General features: G+C 38.8%; 1 protein-coding gene across 1 annotated transcript; it reads left to right on the forward strand.

Moving 5' to 3' along the window:
- Positions 1 to 27,864, forward strand: LOC310740560 (neurexophilin-1). The gene is made up of 2 exons (XM_083567429.1): positions 1 to 604; positions 26,768 to 27,864. Exons 1-2 carry the CDS (start codon positions 551 to 553, stop codon positions 27,560 to 27,562), a joined length of 849 nt encoding a protein of 282 aa, XP_083423555.1. The 5' UTR covers positions 1 to 550; the 3' UTR covers positions 27,563 to 27,864.

A 27,864-nucleotide genomic window follows, 5' to 3' on the forward strand; every position in this document is an offset into this window, starting at 1 on the left:
GTGTGTGTGTGTGTGTGTGTGTGTGTGTGTGTGTGAGTGTGTGGTTGAGACACGGGTTTGAGAAGGGGAGGAGGAGGATGAGGAGGAAGAGGGGGGGAGATAGGGTTTAAAACGACGCCGCTTCACGTAAGATCGTTTACTGCCAGAGTGCGCGCGCCGTGCGCGAGGAGTTTCCGTGCGCCACGCTCGACGTCTGGATCCCATACCGTGATGCTGAGAGCGTGGAAGAGGAAGACGCCCCTCAACCTCCCTTAATTCGTCACCTCGGAGCGGAGTAAAACTGTAGGCTCTTGTCCGCGTTTTACGGAGATGCTGATGATGTTAAGGTGTCAACCTCGGCCACACTTCGGTTGCCGCCGTGCGCCCTGGTGGCGTCGCTGAGCAGCTTGGAGTCGCCTTGCCGGCGCTGGTCGCACCGGGAAAGTTGAGTGCTCTAGAGTGTCGCGTGTCGGGACATGGGAACACGCCTGGGTAGTGCGGGATACGCTGGTGAAGGATCGGCGTCCTGAGTGCCAGAGCTGGAGAAGCAAGGACGCGTCGCACCGGCACCATGCGCACCGAGCACAGTTTCGTGTTGCTGCTCCTCAACGGGACGGCGTGCCTGGTGAGCGGGGACAGGGAAAGGGGGACACGTGCGTACAACAATAAGGGGTGCGGGAATAAGTGTACACGTATAAATAAATAGATATGTATATATGGTCTTCTGCAGAAATGCGCCCGTAAACAATTTGTTTGTTTTGGGTTTTTTGGGGGGGTTTGCGCGAACGCGCGTCTGGATAAATTTCTTTTTCTTGCGGGATTTCCCTTAATCTTAAAATCCTGAAATTATAATCCAGCAAAATAGCTCTTTAATAATACTATGCACTCCGAGATCTGACGGAACAAATGAACCTGGAATAAACTTAGGGAATTCGCTTTAGAAATCTCACTTCCATGCAAACCCAGTGGCGCAAAAAAAAAAAAAAAAAAAAGGTTTACTTTCAACTCATTAGACAATCCACTTTCACCCTGCAGGAGGGGAAAAAAGCAAACCAGTGCAAGTGACCCTAGATTTTAAATCGCATTAAGGACAATAGAAATCCGTTTCAGTTTAATGGCGACATGCAGGCAGATTGAGCACGCGCCCCGCTCTGTCCTGCTGTCGCGCGACCGAAAATTAATAAAGTTGACAAATCTCACTGAGTTTAATTACAAAACACCTTAGTGCGTCATTAACGGAGGAGTTTAATGCGCTCGGGGGAAAACCGGAGCACGGTCAATTTTTCTTCTTCTTCTTCTTCTTTTTTTTTTTGTGCGCGCGTTAAGATAAGCTTATGATCAGCCAGGCAATATCGTCAAAGACACTAATAATGTAATTAGCCTAATTATGACACGGCTTCTGGTCATTAATTTGCCATTCAAATAATTTATTCAAATTAGAGGAAGAGACGCGCGCGCGCGCGAGAGAGAGAGAGAGAGAGACAGTGTTCCGCGCCCCCGCGCGCCTCAGCATGGGGCACGGGGTAATTTCTTTCTCGCGCGAGACAGTGATAAATTATGGTGTAATTAATGATTTTTTTTTCATTGTCCTATAGCGAGGCGATTGACAGACACGATGAATATGTTAATAAATCACCATCAATTTTGTATGGAGTTAAGCAAGCAAAGAAGGAAGGAAGGAAGGAAGGAAGGAAGGAAGGAAGGAAGGAAGAAATGGGTTCAGGAGCACATTTCAGGGTTTTAATTATCCCCAAACCTATAGATGCAATAACATCAGAATAGAGCATTTCATCGATCCCAGTACATGCTCAAAAATAAGTATCACACTGTACCTTCGCTTGTTGTTCAGGTTTTTTAAGTGCACATGTTTTGTACTTTTAATATTCATCTTTAAGGCATTAAAAAAAATTCAAGGACCACTTATGTACTTTTTTAGCTATTAAAAAGACTATTGCACTTTCCCAGGCAAAGGATTCCTTAAATACTAAAAGTAGCAACAATTGGAAAGTACCACCAAAGCAACAGAAAAAAAAAATTTTTGATTAGCTTTAATTCAGAGAATGAAGTGTAGTCAAGACTGAATGCATAATTAAGCACCAGATAATTCAGTTTTTATTGTTACTCAGTTTAAAGCTTTCTAGACTCTTAGAAATAAGCAAACCAGAAATAAATCTATTTTTATTTTTTTATTTTTTGTTAAGAATTAACCTTCTGCATTTCATATGTATTCTTCACCTTGGATGGTGCATATGATGTCTCTGTAGTAGTAAAGGTACATCAATGGTCCTTTAGGTCCAGCTTGGTTTTGAAGAGGTACCACTGTATATTGATGTTTCCTGGTGAAAACCACACCATGAAACTGCAAAAGAAGAATTTAATTGAATCAGATAAACAAGCAACTAGAAAAAAGTACAGTCTGGTAGATTTTATTATTATTTTTGTTTTTTTCAGAAAGTTTGGTCATCAAAAACAATAAAAAAAAAAAGTGCTTTTCCCTAATAGTCTCCTTGTTTAAATCGGTTTTCTATAAAGGCCACCAGGCAGCTGATTGCAAATTGCAGGCAATTACTGTGTTAAATCTGTCTATAGTGGTGTTGCTGCAATGTTGCCAGTGCAGCATCTCTCTCATTACCACCTTATTAAATTAATCCAGTTACAAGATGCAGCGTTACTGGAGTCAGGCACTGACCTGCCTCAGAGTATTGGGTGAAAATAAACTTACCGTGCTACTCAAATTCGACAAGTCTGTCCAAGGCATGTAGGTGTGTGGGTGTGATGGAAAACCGAGAGAGAGAGAGAGAGAGAGAGAGAGAGAGAGAGAGAGAGAGAGAGAGAGAGAGAAACTAAATGAGATCTTCTCTTGCAACATAAAGCCAGGTCAGCAGGACATATTTGAGTGTAACACATTTCTGTATAGCACTTTTAGTTCAACACGTTCTCAGAAATAATAGCACCAAACGGCACACTTCCTTGTTGTAAGAGTGATGCATCTTTATCGGTACCTTTACTATGCATCCTTTACATGGGAAGGTGCCTGCTGTCTACATACATTTTACAGTGCAATTATGTACATTAAAATCTAAATGTAGTTCCCTCACATCCAATGTACAAATCCACTGGGTATCACTGTCAACCAAAGACTAATTATTTGTATGAACAAGGATACTTGGCTAATTAAACTGATTCAGATTTAAAAGACAGTACCTTTCACCGTACAAGTGAAGCAGCCAGAAAAAGTACCATTAATACCTTTATTTCTGAGAGTGCATTCAAAGGGAGGATGTTTGATTCTAGGTATTCATGTGCTACAAAGTCTAATGTAGTTCATGCAAAGAATGGATAGACATGCGTATTTTCTTTCTCACACATCACATCTGCTTTTCATGACAGCTCTATATGTGGACACACTGGTGAATTGACCAACACTTGCACAGACCAATATATATATATACATTTTTAGCATTTGAAGTAATCAAGGAAACCCAGCAGAGCTGATGTCAATGTGATTGTCATAATCTCAGCTGCACTATATTGCCACCTACAGCAACTAGGCTGTGACTCAGCTATTCTTCGAGATCCCAGGTCAGGCTTGTCCTATCTGTCCAGCTCAGCCCATCTTTAAGCCTAGATTCTTTACCCTATTTTTGAAGTACTTGTCTTACGTGTTGAAAAAACGAACTTATTCGCAGGTATGCATATGGATTTGCCCTCACACATGAATTTATTCACTCTAATTGCTGGATGCAGGAAATAAATTTTTTTTTTTAGAAAAACAGTCTTCAAACACACTTTTTGTTTTGAGTATTATAAAATTATAAAGTATTATAAATTGCATTGATGTAAAAAAGAGCTGTAAAAACGTGACAGTACAAGGTGATCTAAGATGTTGCGGTAGAAGCACATCCTGACATTTTGTTATAATGCCGTTTTAGTTCAGAGAACTGCCCTGGTCTATAAAAAATATTTGCTGATCTGTTGGTGTAGGTGGATAATAGAAAGTGACCAAAAAAAAAAATTTGTGCTGTGTGATTTTAAGAAGCCCAAACTAACAAGTCGAAGATAGAGAAAAAAATTAATAAATAAGATTTTATATTATGAAAAGTTTAAAATCAACAAGCGGTGATTGAATTTGTTGAATTAATTTAAAAACCATGAGCAACAAGTCCTTGAAACACCCACTGTCCAACATTCCGATCCACAGCTGTTCATCTGTCCCCATGAGCTTCTAGCCACGCCCTGATGATGTCAGCAAATGCCTCAGTTATACGTAAAGACATGGAGATGTTAAAAAGAAAAACAATAACAACTCTGTCTGTCCAGATGGTGGCAGATGTTTGCTCTTCATATTAACCAGACCCGGCTCGAGCGCCATGAAAAATGGCTTGTCTAAGCGACATGCTATAAAATGTATTCCTTATCCAAAAGCCGCTTTGACACAAACAAATCAGTCCTGCTTACTCAGTTGCCATCTGACACTTCTGTAATTTTATGAGAGTAAAATGACCCACAAGTCATTAAAATAAGTACATAATCTGCAGGGTTTGAACCAAAGCATCCAATCATTGTCCTCGGTTTCTAATCTGCAGCTGGTTATGTCAAAGCCTGACAAGCCCCTATGAGTTTCCAACAATACCCTGATCACATCAGCACATGCATCTGTTACTTAAAGGAGCCACCATTTCAGGTGTTCTGGTTCTGTCCCTGAGATAAAGAGAGAGAGAGAGAGAGAGAGAGAGTAACTCAGGAGGAGAGAGAAAAAGAGAGATCGACATTAGACAGGCATCGACATTGCCTGCTTAGAGTGTTAAGTGGTGTTGATTTATGCACATACACGGTCCCACTGACCTCAGAGCTCCTCGCTCTGGACCTGCTCACTCCCCACCCAGGAGGCAAAGAGCTCACAAGCAGGATTTCCCTTCGGCATCTGTGCAGGGAGACGCATACCCGATGTCTTCCAGACAAACCGGCAAAAAGAGCAACGACGTTTGTTCACATTCCCACTCTCCATATAAAGTATACAGAGAGCAGACGCATTCTTACCATACATACAAGCGGAAGAAAAAAAATATCTACGTACCTGCCGAGAAGAGGGGTCCAGATATTCCCCGGAGATGCTGTCAATCAAGTCACCACTGAATTGCATTCAGTCTTTGTAATAAAGCTTTGGACTTCATTGATGTCCTCGCATAGAGGCCTGGTGAAAAAATTTACTAATAGCACTCTAGGTGATGGGTTTAATAAATAACATCAGACAATCAGGACTGAATCGGTGGATCGATGGCAACTGGGTAAAGAAGGCAGATTTGTTTGTGTCTGAGGGGCATTTGGATGTGAAATAGTTGTCAAGGATGTCGCTCAGACATTTTTCACGCCAGCATTACTAGGCCTGAGATATTTGATGAGCAGACATCTGCCAATATCTGGGCAAACTGCGATGTTTTTTTTTTTTATCTTTTGATTTTTACAAATTACTCCAATATCATTCAGACACAATAGAGATAAAATGACATCATCGGGACTTAGCCAGAGGCTCAAGGTGACTTTTCTGCTTCAAGACTAAACTATAAACATCTTGATACATATACAGGACTGACATGTAATACTCTGAGAAGGCAGATGCAGGTGCAGAGCAACGGGGGAACATAAACCTGATTAATAAATAAATAAAAATATAATATCTGATGAAAATGTTGTATACTTTTAATTCACATCTAGCTTAATGTAAAATCAATTAATTCCGGTAAATGTAAAGTGTGGTATGATAAATCAAGCTTTGCCTATCGGTTTTAATTAGGTTTGCATCTTGGCATTACATTTTGGCAGTATAGTTGTTTGTATACAAACAATTATTATTATAATTTTTTTTTTTTTAAACCTTAAAATTATTTTAATTATGTTTGTACGTTGCACCAATTTTGTTTTAATTGCCTCTGAAGCCTAATGATTATGGGAGATAATTAGGTGAATACTGAGGAGTTGGCAACACTTTTATACATATACACAGACTTTGACATGACAAGCTATGTATCAAAAATGGTGAACAAAGGATGGGGTGTTCAGCCTCAAACGCTACGTGTTTTATCCGGATTTTGATGACTAATCTGTAATTTATGATCTTTACATGAAGGCTATAAATTCCCTCTATTATCACTGCTTGTTTATTTCACCCTTTCATTTATTTTCAGGCTGGATCTTTTTTTTTTTTATTTCACTGACACTAGTATTGACCGTGCTTAATGGGGTGTCTATTTTATTCTGGCCTCACTTTCTATTTTTTTCATGACCATCCAGATTTACTTTATTCGCTTTTCTTCACCACACTGAATAGTAGTGGTGAATGAACGCTGATAACTCTCATGCTCTCAAAGAATCTCTGAAACTGTGCAGTTCCGGGGCTTTCTGCCAGTCACTCTTTTTCTCTTTCTGTCTCATAGTGTTCTCTATGAAAAATCCTAACAAGCACAAGCAGGACTGGGTAAACAAGAACTCAGAGGGTGTATACAGTACTATTCATGAGCTTGGCTCATGAGCTTGAATGAGAGGTTGTAGGTGTAAAATGTGGAGGAGGCATGTGAGCAATTGATTTTTTTTTTTAGTACAATTATAACCATGAAGTAAATAAAATAATTAGGAAATTTAGACTAGTGATCACTTTAGGTCCCTGGTGGTCTAGTGGTTAGGATGCGGCGCTTTCACCGTTGTGGCCCAGGTTCGATCCCCGGTCAGGGAACCAACCCCAGCAACTTTCAGTGCCGGTCCCAAGCCCGGATAAATGGGAAAATGGGGAGGGTTGCATTAGGAAGGGCATCCAGCGTAAAAACATGTGCCAAATCAAACATGCGGATGATCCGCTGTGGCGTCCCCTAATGGGAGAAGCCAAAAGAAATTTAGACTAGTGATTACTTCATTGTCTGTTTCTGTAACTCATGGTGCTATTTAGGAATCTTAGAACACATGCTAAGAACACTGAACTTTCCAAGGACAGCCAATATACACTGAAGTTTGTTTATTTGTAATACATATGATTAATTTTTGCAAAGATTACGGTTAGGGTTCGGAGTTTTAGGGTTGAGGTTAGGAAGTGTAACTTTTTCTACAATTTCCTGCCTTTAAGTGTGTGCAAAATACATTATCACCATTTCTGAAAATAATGAACAATGCGGTGGTGTATATTTCCAATAACAGCATGCTTTGAAGTGTTTTATTCCTCTTAAATGCACAGTAATTTGCCAATGTGTACTATCTATTACTTATTTATGAACAGCATCTCATGCCTTTTAAAAGCATTTAATTTTATGGAACATCTGCAAGGCAAGTTAGCTCCTGTTATCGTTTGTATTATTGCAGCTATAAACAGTCATTGATGTGAGGAGGCCTGGGGTGCAGGCAGCATTCCAATTCATTCCAGAAGGTGTTCAGTAGGATTGAGGTTAGAGCTCTATAACAGGCCACTCAAGACCTGTGTTAACCATATCTTCATGGAGCTACCTTTGTGCACAGTGGCATTGTCATGCTGGAACAGGTTTGGGTCTCCTAGTTCAAGCCTGCATTGAAAGACATCCTATACAATTGTGTGCTTTCATATTTGGGGAAACAGTTTGGAGAAGCACCACATATGGTTGAAAAAGTCAGGTTTTTCCAATGCTTTTGTCTATGTAATGTATCTTTTATCATACAAATCTTTATAAACGAGTTGTTACCAGAGGAACAGAATAGTGGAATTATTAATATAACCTGTCAGTGCTGTAGACCTGTAGACCTTTGCTAGTCCATAGACCTTCTGACCAATCAGCGTCTCGAATTCAAATGAGCTGTGCTATATAATTATTTGAAAACAGTTATCCGATCACTCTTTAAAGATTTACTGTCTTCTTGAATGACAAATGAGAAGCGAGTTCACTGAAGATGTTTTTTGATGGGGTGAAAAGTAGAGCATTCAGTCTTCATCAGTGAGGCAGTAAGGACAGGAGGGCAATGGATTATTGGACATTAGTGACCTCCTTGAAGTTGATGTTAATTATTCATTAGGAGTCATAAGGCCTGATTTGTTTTGTGAAAATGCCTCAGTCCTCCTGTTTTGTCAAACGCCTCAGTTGGGAATAATTCATTTTAAGAGCATAACACCCTCAGCATGACATTTCGCAGCATGTACACAATAAGCGCTCTCAATACCAAGGTCCACAAATCCAGTCTAAAAAAGGATGAGTAATATTGTATGAAAGGATGAAATTAAGTAGAGTAGAGTGAATGTATAGTGGTGTGGTAAACACCATCAACTGACCTACTAATCATCAAAATAAGTACATAATCTGTGTGCTGTCCTCCACTGTCCTCCGATTCTGATTCACAGCTGGTCATGCCAAAGCCGGACAATCTCCCTTAGACATTGGATACACCTTGATGATGTAAGAACATGCCTCAGTTAGTCAAAAGACCCTTTATCCTATATGGTCTAACTCTGTCCCTAAGAGAGAATGACTTCATTTGGCATCACTTTGCCTACTTAGAGTGATAAATAGCAAGATTAATGTCCTTGCAGCATGATATAGGACAGTGAGGTGGAAACAAACAGACTGACCGCGGACATCTATCAATAAATAGTCCAGTAAAGTATTGTTTTATATATATTATATATATATATATATATATATATATATATATATATATATATATATATATTATATATATATATATATATATATATATATATATATATATATATATATATATATATATATATATATATATATATATAAAATATATATATATATATATATATCATTAATACAATTGAGATGTTGATGGTTCAGGGCCTTGCTCAAGAGCCTAAAAGTGACATTGTGCCAGTACTGGGATTAGAGCTCACAACCTTCACATCACAGTATGATTACCACTGAGCTACTGCCCTACACTGGTGAGGGTTAAAGTTACAGTTAGTTCTCTGTAAAAAATAAATAAATAATATATATATATATATATATATATATATATATATATATATATATATATATATATATATATATATAATTTATTTATTTTTTACAGAGAACTAACTGTAACTTTAACCCTCACCAGTGTAGGGCAGTAGCTCAGTGGTAATCATACTGTGATGTGAACCATCAACATCCCAATTGTATTAATGAGATTAAAACAAAATGCAGGTCTGGATAAGGGCGCCAAGTGCTGTAAATATGCATGTCATCCCCTTTGTAGTGAAATTTAAAGAAATTAATTTGTTCATATGAATTCCTTATGAAATCAGGTAGAATAATGTACCGACTGCCATAAAACTAAGCTTCGGATTGATTTAAAGTTAAAAACAATGAGTGGCTTGACCTCAGACCTCAGAAGGCATCAGTACATGTTAGCTACTCTAGGACCTGTAATGTCACTGTCCTAGTTAGTCCTAGTGTCAGTGGTTGTAATGACACCTGCCCTGATCAACCAAGTTAGTTGGACTGAAATACAGTAAAAAAAATTAAATACATACCATACCATACCATCTTCTCCCGCTTATCCGAGGCCGGGTGGCGGGGGCAGCAGTCTAAGCAGAGATGCCCAGACTTCCCTCTCCCTAGACACTTCTTCCAGCTCTTCCGGGGGGACACCGAGGCGTTCCCAGGGCAGCCGGGAGACATAGTCTCTACAGCGTGTCCTAGGTCTTCCCCGGGGTCTCCTCCCAGTGGGACGCGCCCGGAACACCTTCCCAGGAAGGCGTCCAGGAGGCATCCGAAACAGATGCCCGAGCCACCTCAGCTGACCCCTCTTGATGTGGAGGAGCAGCGGCTTTACTATGAGCTCCTTCCGAGTGACCGAGCTTCTCACCCTATCTCTAAGGGATCGCCCAGCCACCCTGCGGAGAAAGCACATTTCGGCCGCCTGTATCCGGGATCTTGTCCTTTCGGTCATGACCCAGAGCTCATGACCATAGGTGAGAGTAGGAACGTAGATTGACCGGTAAATCGAGAGTTTCGCCTTGAGGCTCAGCTATTTCTTCACCACGACAGACCGGTACATCGACCACATTACTGCAGAAGCTGCACCGATCCGTCTGTCAATCTCCCGTTCCACTCTTCCCTCACTCGTGAACAAAACCCCAAGATACTTAAACTCCTCCACTTGCGGCAGGAACTCTCCATCAACCCGAAGTGGGCAAGCCACCCTTTTCCGACTGAGGACCATTGCCTCGGATTTGGAGGTGCTGATTCTCATCCCAGCCGTTTCACACTCGGCTGCAAACCATCCCAGTGCGTGCTGAAGGTCCTGGTCTGATAAAGCCAACATAACAACATCATCTGCAAAGAGCAGAGACGAAATCGTGTTGACACCAAACCGGACACCCTCCGGCCCCTGGCTGCGCCTAGAAATTCTGTCCATAAAAATTATGAACAGAACCGGTGACAAAGGGCAGCCCTGCCGGAGTCCAACATGCACCGGGAACAAGTCTGACTTACTGCCGGCAATGCGAACCAAGCTCCTGTTTCGGTCGTACAGGGACCGGACAGCCCTTAGTAAAGGGCCCCGGATCCCATACTCCCGGAGCACCCACCCTGAGAAGTGTGATCCCCTATAGTTGGAACACACCCTCCGGTCCCCCTTCTTAAAAAGAGGGACCACCACCCCGGTCAGGCACTGTCCCCGACCGCCACGCGATGCTGCAGAGGCGTGTCAGCCAAGACAGCCCCACAACATCCAGAGACTTGAGGTACTCAGGGCAGATCTCATCCACCTCCGGTGCCTTGCCACCGAGGAGTTTCTTTACTACCTCGGTGACTTCAGCTTGGGTGATGGACGAGTCCACCTCTGAGCCCTCAGCCTCTGCTTCCTCAATGGAAGACGTGATGGCGGGATTGAGGAGATCCTCGAAGTATTCCTTCCACCGTCCAACGACATCCCCAGTTGAGGTCAACAGCTCCTCACCTCCACTGTAAACAGCATTGGTAGGGCACTGCTTTCCTCTCCTGAGGCGCCGGACGGCTTGCCAGAATCTCTTCGAGGCCAGCCGATAGTCCTTCTCCATGGCCTCACCGAACTCCTCCCAGGCCCGGGTTTTTGCCTCCACAACCACCCGGGCTGCAGTTACCGGGCTGCAGAGTCCCACAAGCCAACCAGGCCCAATAGGACTCCTTCTTCAGCTTGACGGCATCCCTTACTTCCGGTTGCCACCACCGGGTTCGCGGAATGCCGCCTTGACAGGCACCGGAGACCTTACGGCCACAGCTCCGAGCGGCCGCTTCGACAATGGAGGTGGAGAACATGGTCCACTCGGACTCAATATCTCCGGCCTCCCTCGGGATCCGGTCAAAGCTCCGCCGGAGGTGGGAGTTGAATATCTCTCTGCCAGGAGACTCGGCCAAACGTTCCCAGCAGACCCTCACAGTACGCTTGGGTCTGCCGAGTCTGTCCAGCTTCCTCCCCCGCCATCGGATCCAACTCACCACCAGGTGGTGATCAGTTGACAGCTCCGCCCCTCTCTTTACCCGAGTGTCCAAGACATACGGCCGCAGGTCAGATGAAACGACCAGAAAGTCGATTATCGACCTACGGCCTAGGGTGTCCTGGTGAAAATTAAATACAAAAAAAGTAAATATTTATTTCAGGAATATACATACTTTTTCGGGAGAAGCCGAAAGAAGAATTAAAAGACATACTTTTCCAGTTTTCATTTAGTTTGATGTATTGTATACATCACAACAGCTGTATTTCCTTTCTCTGAAGTGATCTAAAACTAAACCGATTTTGCATCTTTTTTTTTTTGTTGAGATATTAAAGGATTTAAATTTATGATCAGACAGACAAAGTGAGAGAGAGTGTGTGTAGGTGTGTGTGAGAGAGAGAGAGAGAGAGAGAGAGAGAGAGAGAGAGAGAGAGAGAAAGAGAGAGAGAGAGAGAGAGAGAGAGAGAGAGAGAGAGAGAGAGAGAGAGAGAGAGAGAGAGAGAGAGAGAGAGAAGGGGGGGGGGGATCCAGTGGCCAGCACTTAGGTTTATGAGTGATAGCTGGGGCCTTTAATTAAAAATTTATGCCATATTAGAGTTGGAGATTTCAATCGAGCAGCTGGAGGAAACAGAGGTGCCCAGTGCACAATGAGCTCTTATTAAGAAACGGTGAGAAGGGCACAGAGTGAAGGGTAGGGGCAGATGAGATGAGGATGAGGTGAGACAGAGAGGAAGTGAAAGACTGTAAGAGAAAATATATACTCGATGGCTCATTGCTTTTCGCTCCTTCAATTACACAGAGTGATTTAGAAAATGAAAATTTAATCTCATATGTATTGTAATCAGAGGTAATATTCAAACTTAATTTGACACACAGGTTAAATTCAGTGCTTCACCAGTGGGATGTGTAAGTGTGTGTGTGTTTGCAGATAGTTTGATTAAAGCTCTACTTGTCAAACACAATTTTCTATATTGTGTTTATTATTAAAAAAATGAACATATTGTATAAGGAACAAAATATCCCTTATATAATATGTTCTAGAACAATAATTGAGCTTGTGTTGTGATAGCACCTCACAGTGAATCATTTTGTGATAAGTATTTTTTTCCACCTATACCCCAGCAATCTTATTTCTTTATAATAAAAAAATATATGCCATATATTATGTACATGTGATATATTTAGAATAGCGTTTATTGTTTGGGAATATCCATCAAAAATCCAGTCTTAATTTCTGGTTATTGCTTGTGTTATAACATCTCCAGTCTCATGATTCTTCTCCTTCTTGAAGTTAGTAAAGCACCCAAAAATGGCAGCATCTCTTGCTACTGGTAAACTATGGAGTGCTGACTCTTCTTTCCTTAATTGAAAGATAAAAAAAAAAAAAAAACATTTTCTTTAGGTATGGCAGTTGAATGCTTCAACAATTATACAAAGTTGAAAAATACATTCATGTGGAACAACCACCATAAAAAATGTAGAAACTTTAATGAGTTCATTGATATAAACCTGTGATATGCCAGAACTGTTATAAGGACTGTAGGTAAAAAAAAAAAAAAAAACTAATCAACACCTTCTGACCAATCAGGAATTCATCTGTGTGGTCTACTATGTTGACTTTAGAGGTTTCTGGATAGATGGGTTAATTTCTTTGCTTCAAAATAGGGCCAGGGACAGTCACTGTCTTTTACATAGAATCAATAAGGGTTCCTCCAAATAGACAAACTGAAGATCAATGTATGTAATCAGCAAAGTAAAAATAAGTAAACCTGAAGTAATATTTAAGCACATCTAATTGATTATTGCCTTAATAATTTACAAATTGTATATATGATATTTCATTTAAATTCTCTGGTGTAAATTCTGCTTAAATTACACCAGTACCTGACTTTACTAATTAAAAGGGAGGATTGGAACAAATGGGGACTTAATGAGGAATGGGATGTTCAAAAAGCACATACAAATCTTAGAGTTTTCTGAATTAACAGATAAAATTATTGAAAAAAAAGGATGAGTTGCTGGTGATCCACCATATTAGCACTGCATAGCACAGAAGGCCTGTGTCTTTAAGGAGTTAAAAGTTAAGAAGTTTAAGAAGCATGAACTTGGCTCAGTTAGTGTCACGACAAAATTTAGAAATAGTGTATATGTACCTTTTCCCCCCACTGGCAATGGAGAAGATGGTTTAGAAGATGCCAGAACCGAAACACACACACACACACACACACACACACACACACACACACACACACACACACACACATACACATACAAGAACACACACTTACAAACACTCGTTATAGAATTCTCCTGTCTTCCAAGGTCATGAGGTTGATGTTTTAAAGGTTACTTGCAGAAGAGGCAACTCGGAATCTAATTGGAACCTTATTTAAAACTATATGGAAATGTACACTTCAACCAGGGACATGTTTGTCACCATGCTAAGTTAAGTTTTCTAACAACAACAAAAAAATATGCAAATTAAGCTATTAAAAGAAGACATTTATGTGTAAATTATAAAGCACTTAGAAGGCTTGCTGTTCAACATTGTACTTTGAAGGTTTTAGCAATGTCTTGGCATTTTCAGGAATTCTTCCACTTGAAGTTTACACGAAAAAAAAGTTCAACTGAAAATTGCAGATTTGTACATCACAAGTAGTGCACATCTGAAGTGTGTAACACTGCTTTACACTTTAGGAAGTCTCAGAAGTCAGCATTAGTCAAAGTTTTCAGAGAGATTTTGAGCTGGCACTTAAACCTCAGGGAAACTTTAGAAATGCCAAGAGTGTCCTTTTTTAGATCCATGCCAAAAGACAATGTTGTGGCTTCATCGTCAAGCAGCAAATACTCGCTTTTGTCTCTTTAAATGCCCTCAGTAGAGTGCTGTATCCGTGCTTATAAAGAGCTCAGGTAGAAATGTTGTGCTCGTCTTCTTTAATTGGCCAATCTCAAACTGTGTACCTGTCTCTTTAAAGGGCTGTTTATTGCCTTGGGAGCTGACAAGGCTGCATTGGTCATCTACACTTTCCAACCCCTTTGTCCCTCTCCTCATTTTTCTCATTCTCTCCTCATATTCTCTCTCTGTCTATTTTCCACCATCTCTCTCTCTCTCTCTCTCTCTCTCTCTCTCTCTCTCTCTCTCTCTCTCTCTCTCTCTCTCTCTCTCTCTCTCTCTCTCTCTCACTGTCCCTGTGCTCTAAGCATAGTCTCATCTTCCTCGCCTGGAGATGCACCTATAGACACTAACGCTCAATGAGTCAAAATTACCATGACAATATCACTGCCCACAGAGCAGGAGCCCATCTCTCTATATACGACTTCTTTCTTTATTGACTCATATTGATGAACAACATCACACACTCCAGCAAACACTTCACCAACACTGTACACACACACTTATGCATGCACCAGGCCAAGAAGTCACCTTTCTCAATTTATTCTTCATCTGCCTTCATGCCAGTTAATCAGCTTCGGTTTTGCATATTCAAATCTGTGATGTATCACTGAGTAATGAAATCGCATTTGTTAAATGTACATGCTTTGAGCCAACTCTTGGAATTGCTTCCTGGAGCATTATTGTGATTGTGCATTCATGTGTAAGTTATTGAATACAGTATTACACTGCAATGTGTTAGGTACAGACAGCCTTTGAATGAAAGTGAAGGGTTTATTAAATGAAGCAGACGAAAATAAAAGGGCAAACTAAATTCAAAATCGATAGACAGACAAATTATCAAACAGACTTAACTAGGCAAGGCTGGAACTGAATAAGTGAAACAGACACGGTCAATACGAGAAGAGTGTGTACACAAACAAAAGGCTCGATAATGTCACTAGTGGTACGATAGAAGAAACACTTCGACAACATTCAGTGAACAAATGGTTATTTCTATTGAGAGTTATTCGAGAACAGGTGACTGCCCTGGGAACCCTGGGGAAGTGTAACTGGGTTTATAGTTCGGTGTTGGGTTGAGCATACTGGGAAATGGATTGTGTAACTATGATAGTATGGTGCACTCTAGCTGTAATACAGTGCTACTATTTGTAGCTCCAAAGATTCATATATGCATCTTTTTATGAATTCAACTCTGAATATGGTGTGGCCTAAACCAAGCATTTCTTTTTATTTAGATTGTGGAAACATTGAAAACCCGTAGAAGTAGAAAAGCCAGCAATTTTACCTCACTGAAAGTTTATTATTGGTCTCAACTAAATATTTTTCATCCCACTAACATTTTTTTTATTTTTGTTTGGACCTGTCTAGTGAATTTAGTTGGTTCCATTTCTCAAAATATAAACAAAAGAGTAGCCTTGTATAAACCAAATTGACACTGCTATGGACAATAGTTATTATTTTTATCCCCCATGCTTTAAGAAAGCAAAAAAAAGAAAAGTCTAAGTCTAAAAAAGATGTGTTTCATAGGATTCAAGTCTTCATAGTTTATATCCAGATGCCATGTTAAAATCAGAATAACCAATTGTATGTAATGTTCATTTAAAACAATTCCTATGTACAGTATTTAGTTACATCCCAATTGCAGATATATTATTTGCCCTGTGATGTAAAACCTAACTCAGCTTGCTCTTTTATAGATTAATTTCATTCCTTTTTATTTATTTATTTATTTATTTATTTATTTATTTATTTATTTATTTATTTATTTAGCTCAGATCCACATCCACATTTTTTCCTTCAACTTTCGGTCTTCTCCTCCTCTTCTCATCTATCTGCCATCTGCTGCCTGTAGCAGGGTTCTTTTTGTGGGTCTTTTTTATTTATCATCTTGGTAACCAGCCATCAAGGACACTTAGAAACATGGAGGCTCTGCCACTGATGATGATGAGAAAGACAGAGACACATCATGGGTTCATTTAGGATGTCATTCACATCATTTTTTTGGAATAGTATTTACATTTCTACATTTCAAAATTGACACATAAACTAATCATTATTAATCATTAATCACATCATTAACATATCTAATGTAAGAATAGATGTAGACAAGTCATCCATCTATCTTTCTCATTATCCATCCATCCATCCATCCATCCATCCATCCATTGATGCATTCATCACTGAACCATTACTTTACATCCATTCATTCACATGTCTATATCCAAACATTAACCTATTTATATATTAATCATCAATAAATTGATCCATGTACCATTCATCCACCCATTCATCCATCCATTTACTCATGTCTGTCTATTTCTACATATATTACTGACCCATCTATGTACTATTCACTATTCTACACATTCATCCCTCTATTTGCACCCTGCCTGCACTCTTTTCTTCACTTATCTAACACACTCTCCATTACTTTGCACTGTTGACCCTAAACATCATAGTCCATAGGGACTCCTGCCTGACCTCGTCTGTCAACCGGTCCATCACCACTGCAAACAGGAAAGGGCTTAGAGCCGATACTTGATGCAATCCAACCTCCACCGTAAACCAGTCTGTCTTTCCAACTGCACACTTCACTGCTGTTACACTGTCCTCATACATGTCCTGTACCACCCTCACATACTTCTCTGACACACCTGACTTCCTCATACAATACCACATTTGTCCATTCATCAATTCATGAATTTTATACTGTATCAGTTTATCCTTCTATTCCATTTGTCCATCTGCCAATCAATCAGTGGATCCAAATCTACATAGTTGCACTAATACAAATCGAAGATTTGCATATTTCTAGAAATTATATTATATTTGACATTCAGTGCAATTTCAAGTAAGTAATGTATGCAAAATTAGCTTGTAACAAATAAAATTAGTAATTGCTTGCTTTGGTATTGGGAGCTTTCCACCAATTCCCATCCACTTATCCATCAATATATCTTTTCTGGAAAGAAACCATAATATATATAATTCAGAAGATCAATTTATTTCAGGTTTATGAACACCTGAATTAATTATGAATGAAGGTTTATAAACCTTCAATATCTTTTTACACTGTTTAGAATTCATCTTTATTGTAACCCCTGGATGTGTTGAGCTCCTTTTTCTTTTACTTCCTACCCCCAAAGCTAAAACAGAGCATGCAGAAAAGTGTGCGGACACAATGAAGCTTTTTTTTCTTTATTTGAAATAATAATGTATTCTGTGCTCTATATCTAAACCACAATACAATATCAGAATCATTGTCATCCCTATAGAAAGCCTAAACGGTAGTAAAATAGAAAAACCACTTTAGGCACTTCACCTTTCCACTGCAGCATCCTCCATCGAACGCTGCTGTCTCACCGATGGTGATAAGGATTACAAGTGCTGCAAAGTCTAGACAGCTGCAATACTCTCAGTCCCACATGGTGTTCCTCAGCCCTGGGGCTGCATTCTGCCCTAATCTCCACAGATTATGCTGCTCAGCCAGCCGATGCGGAGATCACATCATCTTACCCACTGGGATCATCCTATGATGCACACTTTCCTTTCTGAGACATGTGGATGATGATAATCACGATGATGATGATGATGATGATGATGATGATGATGATGATGATGATGATGAGTATGACCACAAGCTAAACATGACCTTTAGAGCTAACAGCTAAATCGATTATTGAGATGATTTACGATGACAAAGAAATGAAAAAAGAGCATTCCTGAGTTCAGCATAGACATTAAGCTTCTTACTATCATTAAGGTGATGTCATTGAAAGTGTGCACACAGAATTTTGGCTCTAGGCATTGGGTAAATGTCAAAAGGGAGATTTTTATCTTAAATTTTGCTTATGTTACATGAAAAGGAAAGGTTCTTTTAACACTTGTGAATATTTAAGAGGATCTATGGCAGCACATCTGGAAGAGTGGCAACCAACATTAATGGCAATCGGAATACTTTCTTTCTTGAAGTGAAAACTGAATTTGTAGGTATCCACAGTTCCAGGGTCCCAGATTTTATTTTGGTTTTGCATATTCTAATAATGTACTAAAGGTTTACTTGTTTCTTAAAAACCAAGCCTACAAATCCACATTTACATTTATGTCATTTAGCAGACTCCCTTATCCAGAGCGACTTACATCTGAGCAGTTAAGGATTAAGGGCCTTGATCAAGGGCCCAGCATTTTAAACTCTATGACTCTAAATTAGACTATGTGTGAATCAATGTGTGACGATGTGCCCAGTGTTCCCAGGTTAACACAGTTATGGAAAGTGATTCGTGTGTCACTAATAATGTGAGTTTGCAGTTTAGAATTTTTCAGTGGAGCATATGTATTTGTCCAATTCAAAACATCTAATCTTTAAATGTCAACTTTTTTGGTAGGATAGAGGTTTTTAGACTGGTTTGGTTGACATGTGCAGAGTTTTGCATTTCCTGATGATCTTTAAAAATAGTGTAAGGTGTGACTCAAGGGCGTACTCATACCCTGCCCTTTTATTGTCCTGCTGTTATACACCTGATTCAACATACAACAAATTACCCATTTAACAGCCAGCATGAGCATATTTAAGTAAGAACATTGAAATGTAGAGGTCAAATGTACTGCAGGACAAGGTTTGGAAGCACTGCTCACAATATAATGCTGTAAGTGAACATAAGATTTTGCTAAAAATGGCATGTTTTGACATGAAACATTGTTTTCACTCTACAACATACATAGACTAAATGATGAAAATATAAATATACAAGCAAGCTAGAAGACTATTTCTTATTTCTTGCTGCTGTAGGTTTTCTGAAAAGATCATAATACGATGCAAATGTAAAAAACAACTAAATGTCTTTAGTTTAAGAAAGTAGGTATAAAAATAACCACTGTTTATCTGGTCTTATAATATTTATTTCTTATTTAACAGCATTTGGTTTTAAACAATGCAGCAACATTAAACAACATACATTCCTTAACACTAACAAGTGTGTTTGTCTGAATGTTATAACGTTATAATGATGTATAATTCAATGCTTATGTTACAAAAAAGCCCTTTATGTGTACAAAATATATATTTATTTAAGTTCTAGCTACTTTTTTATAGAAAACTAAGTTGAATTTGCTTCCAGAATTTTGCTCGAATTTTGCTTTTTGCATCTCCAGCTAGGCGACGTCAAAGAAATTTTTAACACCACAAATGTTTTTGGCTCACGTTTTGTGCGCAGAGTTTCCTCTTCCCACTCCTGCAGTTTGTTATGGATTTGAACACCAAGCAGAAGCTAGCTAATGCGTTCCTCTCCATATGCTGCCACGGTGGCAGATGTGTTGATTAATGGCATCAGTGATTCTATTGATTACAGCCCCCTCAACATTGTTTATTAAAAATAGACAAATATATTTTTCTGATATAATCTAATATTTTATTGCATTACAGCAGACATAATTTATTATGTATCATATTGCGATAATTTGATTTTAGTGTGTGTGTGTGTGTGTGTGTGTGTGTGTGTGTGTGTGTGTGTGTGTGTGTGTGTGTGTGTGTGTGAGAGAGCGCGAGAGAGAGACAGAGACAGAGACAGAGACAGAGACAGAGACAGAGAGACTACAGGGACTTTCAATGATGTACATAAAACATTTTTAAAGTCAAGAGGGCATATCATTTTATTTTGGATTTCTCAATTTGGATCACCTCCAGTCGTACAAATATTGAACTTTGTGATGTTTAAATGCTGTGGAGAATACTGTTGTGTTGCACCTACCAGTATTCAGCTTTGAGAACAGCCATAACCGTAATCAGGCAAAGCTTCTATTTTTAAGATTGGTGTTATGGGAAATTAACTTAATTATGCACATAAAACTTTAAGCATCTTTTGGAGGTCTTCAGCAGAGGGGAATAAATGGAAACTTGTAGTGTGTTATGTTTAATGTTAGGTGTCAGGTTTTCCCCTGATCTTTCAAAACTAGTCTAGTCTTTAACATAAATTGGAGGCTTCTTGCTGGCTTGATGCAAGTTGTTTGGGTTTTTTTTTTTTTGGGTGAGAGGTGAAGTTTGTGGTATAGCTTTCAGTTTAAACACACATGTATTCCTCTATTCTCAGCATACATATTTTCAGTATGCTATAAAGGATATGACAATAAATATATACTAAACCAGCAGAACTTTTATGCCTTGTTTCTGTTGTTTAGTTGGGCATATTTGAGGTGTTAATTTCCTCAATAATTTCCTCATTAGATTCCATAATCATATGTGTTCCATACAAATTGTTGTAGTCTGTAAACACAGTGTTATTTCGTAGTTTAATTAGATTCTTGCTTAAATCAAATCTCAGCACAAGACTTTCATTATTGTTCTCAGGCAAACAGATTTGTCTTTGTAATATTTAGTTTAATTATTACAGCCACAATTGGCAAGAAAATAGTTGAAAAAGCACATATAAATTGTGTGTGTGTGTGTGTGTGTGTGTGTGTGTGTGTGTGTGTGTGTGTGTGTGTGTGTGTGTGTGTGTGTGTGTGTGTGTGTGTGTGTGTGTGTGTCTTCTGCATAATTGGATAGAATCACTGTAGTTGTCATGAGAGAGAAATCAACATCCCATTCACCTTCAAACATGGACAGTTTTGCTCTTTTGACTTCTGGCCATGAATGACTGGCATAGGAACCCATGTAAACCATCAGGTCAACACAAGGGCAATATATTAATTAATCCAATTTAAATGATAAATGTATGGCAGTCAATTTCAGTCAACAGCTAAGAGATATCCATTAGCCTACTGCATACTATAAAAGTAGGCTTTGTTTGACGTTTATCCGAGAAGATTTTGCCTAAAATCCGTATTTTCAACCTTCTTGATCACTAAATTAGTTTTAGACTTTTGGCAGGCACTCTAAAACAAATTAAGAGTGAGGGAAAAGAGTATAGGGTATCCAAGTTTGGTAATTTCCTCAGTTTCAGATTGCTAACTATATCCAATATTTCACACTGCACATAATTAGGCCTCTCTACCACAATATACTAACTGCAGTTTGCCTCCGCTGCAAATGACATCAGTGGGCTCTCTAAGCTCTTTAGGTTTCATAATAGGCTGTTTATGTCTCTTGCTCCCCTGCTGAGACTGACTCCTAGTGTACTAGAAGTGTCAAATCACATCATGTGTCATCTCTATCTTTTACCCAATGCTGGTAAAGTTGATGCTTTTAACAAAATAAGTATGTGGGTGTTGTTTCAGGCCTTTTCAGGCCTCAAGTGTTAGCTTGAGAAAAGAAAAGATGTCTGACAGAGTGTTGGGATGGGATGTAGCAACCTGAGGAGTGGGAGAAAGAGAGAGAAAGAGAGAGATGGGGATGGATGAAGTGATAGTGGCAGGGCAGGTGCAGAGGGGAATAGCGCAGTTTGTTCTCATCAACCCACCACCCCAGATTTGACTCCACGCCAACCTTGTCTCTTTGAAAAGAGTTCGAAAATAAATGAGAGACATGAAGGAGAGGCCTGAATAGATTAAAATCAATACATCTACCTTGCCTCTTATTTTTATTCATTATTAATCCAGGGCCCGCAAAGGTCTCACATGGGGGATATCAAGAAGATCAGATATGCTGGCAGGCTTTTGTAGTACCGGCTGTTTTGGTTGAGCGAGGGAAGGTGGAGTGTGCCACATATTCCCTAGACAGATTAAGCCTGGCTCACACTGTACAGTGTAGGCAGTCTATTAGTGCATGTGCCGAGTCAAACTGTAAGAAGAGCCCCTGGGACAGGCTGTATACCACATGGAACTAGTCAAAGCTTTTTAGTGTACGAGTCATTGCCTGGCAGCTATAATTACACACTGGACAGATCTGCCAACTTTTACAATGCAACAGCAATAATTCAATTATGCATCTAGTGTGTTAAAAAGAAAAAAAAATCTATTTTTTTCTTTCAAAAAACATTGTGGCCCAGATAAAGTTAGATTACTTTTTATATTTATTCAAGAATCTTTCTTATTCTAATACAGAAATAAGAGGATATATATACAGCATACAGGGATAACAGGATTCAGAGATTTTTCTCACTGTTTTCTTTAGTGCAGTAGATATATACTTGTGATTTTGTAGATTTTCTTATAGATGCATTCAATTGTAAAAATAGATAGAAATATTTTACATGTGCTCTTGGATTATGTGAATTATGCATAAATATACTTTTTTTTTATTTCCTTTCAGTCAGAAAAGGAAAAGTTGTAATATTAGAAATATATTTAATACCAACTCTTAAGCACCATGAGGCTCATTGTTCTTCAATAGTATCATAAAGGTGGACAGATGAGAATCAAAATACAGACAAAGGGGTAAACCTGAAGTAGGCTATGGTCAGGGCAAAACAGCAATACAGGCAGAGAAAAGGCTTAGAGTGAGATTTGACACATTATTGAGTTTGACTGGTGATCATGTGACAACATGGCAGGCTGAAAATCATTATTTCCAGCTAATTCTAGAAAAGGAATTCTAGTCTGGAATGTCTGAAACAACAGACACAGAAATGACAAAGAAAATGAAAAACAATTTCAAGCCAGTGTTATGAGAATGTTTTCTCTAAATTAGATCACTACTTACACATAACTGTAGACTATTAGATTAATCATGACACAATTTTCTGTTAATCTAAGTTTGATCAAGTGAACAATTTTTTATTATATAAAGCAGTTTTTCATTTCTTCGTCATCGGTCAGTTAAGTGTTAATAATGAGGCTCTAAGAAATCTAGCTATCTATCTGATCTGTCTCTCTATAGTTGTTAATTTTATTTTAGAATGTCATTTTTAAGTTTTTAATGAACAAAAAAAAGTGCCTACAGCACCTACACCATTTGTTTAAAAATTCAGGATTTTTATTTTTTTATTATTATTCTCATTATTTTATTATTAATATTGCATTTGCATTAAGTAACATAAAATACCAATCTGACAATTCAACTAAGCTTACAGCTTTATTATTATTAGCTTTAAGTTATAACATAATAATCATTACAACAACTTGGATAGTAGTTGAATTAAAAAAAAAAAAAACATGAAAAGAAATGTATAAAGTATATATTTAATTGTATAAATAATGAAACATACGTATAAAAATTACCATATTTGTTTTAGAATATATAAATAAATTAAAAGTAATCAATTAAATCCAAATCTCTAAAGTGATTTTTTTTTAAATACCACGGTTTAAATGAGAACAAGGATTTAAAAAAGCGCTCTCTAATACCCAAAGCCAAAGCACACTGCAGCAGGGTAAAACAAGGGCACTGAAATCAATACTATACTCTTTTAGACACGACACTCTGCTCGGCCCAACTGTCAACACATAAACAAGAGAGGGACTGCATTAGCTTTCACCCAGCTGGATAAAACCCAAGCCACAAAACCACCGATTAGGTCCTTCCACTCAGAGATTGATTTACTGAGCAAAGGAACTATGCAGGGTAATTCAATTTCAAATTCATAACTCTAATTAACCGTGCCACCACTCTGAGAGCTACTTTATGAAACCGAAGATTAGTGGATTTGAAATCCATCTAATATTAAAGAATTATTCAAGCGATAAAGGCTTTAGGTATTATGCACATGCAGGCCGAGCTATTAATCCAACAGTTTTGCTGTACAGACATTCTATCTTTTTTCGTAGTTTTCTGTGAAAATCTAAGCTGAAACAGAGACTACAGAGGAGTCTGTGGTGGATCAACAGAACGAGTAACCGGCAGAAAAAGAGTGTGTAAGCCAGAATTACAGTGAGTGCTGCACACTAATCCCGGGCCAAACAAAATGGACTGAAGTCTGTCTTATCAAGATCAGAGATAGATACAAAAAGGTGGAATGAAGCAGGGAAGGCATGAGTAAGCCTGATTAAGCTGGAATAAGCCTGAATAAAGAAGGTGTGGAGTGCAGGAGTGGGCACAGGGATCAGAGCTGAGGCACTGTGCCATGCATTATGAAGGAGACAGATGCTTAAATGCAGGGGATATGACTGCTCTGCCAGAGAGAGGAACTCAGACACTCAGCCATCCAGAACACACTGCGATACACTGACTGAATATGCAAAGCCATATATCCTGATGGCTAGATCAGACATGGAAGGAAGAGCATGTATGCACAAGCACAGACACTCAGGCAGAGTATCAGTAAAGGATTGGTATATATATATATATATATATATATATATATATATATATATATATATATATATATATATATATATATATATATATATATATATATATATATAAAAACCACCAACTGTGCTTCTTCCGTATCTCTTTCTATAGTCCTTATTTCGAAATATGAGCACACATAGAGTCGAGTTATTAAAGTCAGGTGTTAAATTGGGATGTAGGACATGTGGGAGCGCTCTAGTTCCTTTATAGGTAACAGTGCTGTCCAATTTATATAGAAAGAGTTTTCAACACTCGTACCATGAAAATGCAAATAAAATTTTATATGTATGTGTGTGTACATTTTTAGCGTATCGTTTAAATTATATATCTTCTCGTACTTCTTCTGTCAGCAATAAACAATTTTAATAATATGAGTGAAGGATTATATTTGAATCCAAATCAGTGTGAAATACCATTAAATCATTATTATTTTTACTGTTTCATGCTTTGCAATTTCCGTTCAGTCAAATTCTAGTATTTGAACGTACACATTATTTTGTATAACCTGTGTAAAGTTGTTTTGAGACAATGTCTGTTGAAAAAATGACTATAATTCTTTTTTTTATTGAATCGAATAGCTCAGATCATATTCATATTCACTTTTTTCAATTCTTACATCAATGCTGGGATTTAAACCCACAGCCTTCTGACCAGCAACTCAAAACCTTAATCACAGCCATCATTTAGTTCAAAGTTAATTCATTTAAATATCGAATCCACTAGTTATACCTACCAAATAAAGAGCTCTTACATGTAGCTGATTTATGACACCTATTTTATTTGGTTCTGAAAGGAGAAAGAAAAAGTCCATATAATAGAAAAGGAAAATAAATCCAGTTCCTGAAAATGTCTAAAGTGGGAATGCATTTTAGGAAATGGATGAAATAAAAACATTTGATAATATTAATTTAATGAACAAAAATAGATCAATAAAATGCATAAAATTGTTTATCCTAATTCGAGCAAATTATCAGGTTGGTGTTGTCTGTCGAACTACATTGGGGATCTCACAGACATTACTTACAAAGTCCTACCCAAACATTGCACTGGAACAGATAAAACATGAACAATACATCAAACAGATGTGGCTGACTACTGATGCACTACAAGTACAGTGGCATGAAAAGGCACACAGACACACTCATACACACACACACACATGCACACACAAACAAAAACAAACTTAAAAAGCACCCACACACTCCATCATCTGATCTGAAGGACAGGAGCTTTTCAGCTGTGCTCTTGAAGGTGGATGATGTGTGCAGGAGTTTTTGTGTTCAAACAGATCATTATCATGTAATAATTATCCATTACACCCACTCACCCTCTTCCTGTTTGCCACTTCACTGAGCCATGTATATACTCAGAGGACCGTAATGTCATTTCCAACCTCAACCCTTAAAATTTCTCTGAAACATACACTCTCTGAAGGTCCGCCTGCTTCAAAACTTATTTTCTACCTCTTCCTTTACTAATTTTCTTGTAAGAAATTTCTGGACACATACAGGTGTAGGTTGCAAAGTTGTTGTTTTTTTAGTGTAAACCAGTAATAATCATCTACATTTTTCAAAAGTACCATAAAGAAATATTGTTATACACCGGACCGGATAGAACGATGCTTGGCTCTGTGTATTTTTTGTGAAAAGACATCTAATTTCAAAAGGGAGGGATGAGTCTGTTAGGAGACTCTTTTGTTTGGAACTGCAATTCATTTCAAGGGTAGAAGTCTTTTTTTTTTTTTTTTAAATGACAGCCTTTAGAATAGCTCCAAGAAGTTATTACAATGTCATGTTATACAGAAGTTAAAAATATAGATGGTAAGCAAATGTATAGTAAAATGGGAGAAGAAAAAAAAAGACTTAATATTATTGTCATCATTCTTTTAGTTTATCAGTCCCTGCCAGCCTTGCATTTTGTACCATTCAATGTGATTTTTTTCTCATTAAAATATTAAAAATATTAACTACACATTTACAAAATTATTTCCATTTTTTAAGAAGATAAATTCCCATCTCTCATACTGCATTAAGAAAAATTGGAATCTCTCTCTCTCTCTTTGGTGTGCTAATGCTATGCTATGCACAAGCTATCAGCAGAAGGGGGACTGTAGCCTTCACATGCAATATCATGTATTATAGTGAGACATGGACACTGGAAGTTGTTTAAATAAGTTAAAGTGGAGTAGACTTATAAACTATTTTGCTGCTCTGCCAGTATTTGAGGCATCTGTGGTTGATTTACAGCTAATTTGTGTCTCTTTGTCTTATTTTTTCCTCTGTTTCTGTAGTTGGTTTTGGCGCAGGAAGACCGCTACTCATCCTCTTCGCTGAGTTCTAAATCCTCCTCGCATGCAGAACCCTCAAAGACTGTTAGTGTTCTGGGTGGTCAGGGCCCTGTCTCCCCCCTCAGCCGATGGGTGCTGCATAGTCGCAGTCGAGCAGCCAATGCTTCAGCTCTAGAGCTACCCTACCGCTCACCTGTGCCCTTCTCCAAGCAAGAATTTTGGGAGATGCTGGGCAGTGACCTCCTCAAGTCTGACACCAGCTCTGATGACGACTCCTCAGCGAGCTCTCGTGTCAAGCGCCGTCCCATCGTCAAAACAGGCAAATTCAAGAAGATGTTTGGCTGGGGCGATTTCTACTCTAACATCAAGACAGTGCGTCTCAACCTGCTCATAACTGGCAAGATAGTTGACCACGGTAATGGGACATTCAGTGTCTACTTTCGGCACAATTCCACAGGCCAGGGCAACATCTCAGTCAGCCTGGTACCACCTGTGAAGGCAGTGGAATTTGACCTGGAGCGCCAGAGTGTGGTTTACCCGAAGGACTCCAAGATCTTTAACTGCCGTGTGGACTACGAGAAGGTGGACCGCAGCAAGCGCACCTCACTGTGCAACTATGACCCATCCAAAACCTGCTTCCAGGAACAGACCCAGAGCCATGTGTCCTGGATCTGCTCCAAGCCCTTCAAGGTCATCTGCATCTACATCTCGTTCTACAGCACAGACTACCGGCTAGTGCAGAAGGTCTGTCCAGACTACAACTACCACAATGAGATGCCCTACCTTCCCTCTGGGTAGAAGGGAATTGGAAAAGGGGCAGAAAGACAGGGATGGGCCACAACCAAGAGGGAGGGGCGAAGAGACAGGAACATAAATGAATGATGAGGTTGGAAGTTTTGACGTGGGAGGCATGGGTATATTTTACATTTGTGATAAAGCTGTCTTCAGAGTATATATGGAACCTTTTAGGGAATTGTACCTGTTTGGAAAAGACCCCTTTGCAAACAGAGCATTTTTCCATGGATTGTGTTTTGATCATCTGTAATATTCCTAAGGTGAATGTAAGGCATTTTGCTCCTGTGATAAATGTCTTAAAGAAA

The sequence above is a fragment of the Silurus aristotelis genome (genome assembly GCF_946808225.1).
Source record: "Silurus aristotelis genome assembly, chromosome: 17".
NCBI classification, from domain to species: domain Eukaryota; kingdom Metazoa; phylum Chordata; class Actinopteri; order Siluriformes; family Siluridae; genus Silurus; species Silurus aristotelis.

Excerpts from the sequence above, each read along its gene's own strand:
- LOC310740560 (XM_083567429.1), top strand. The coding sequence starts at position 551 with ATGCGCACCGAGCACAGTTTCGTGTTGCTGCTCCTCAACGGGACGGCG. Across the intron at positions 605-26,767 it reads TCAACGGGACGGCGTGCCTG|TTGGTTTTGGCGCAGGAAGA; the intron begins GTGAGCGGGGAC and ends CTGTTTCTGTAG.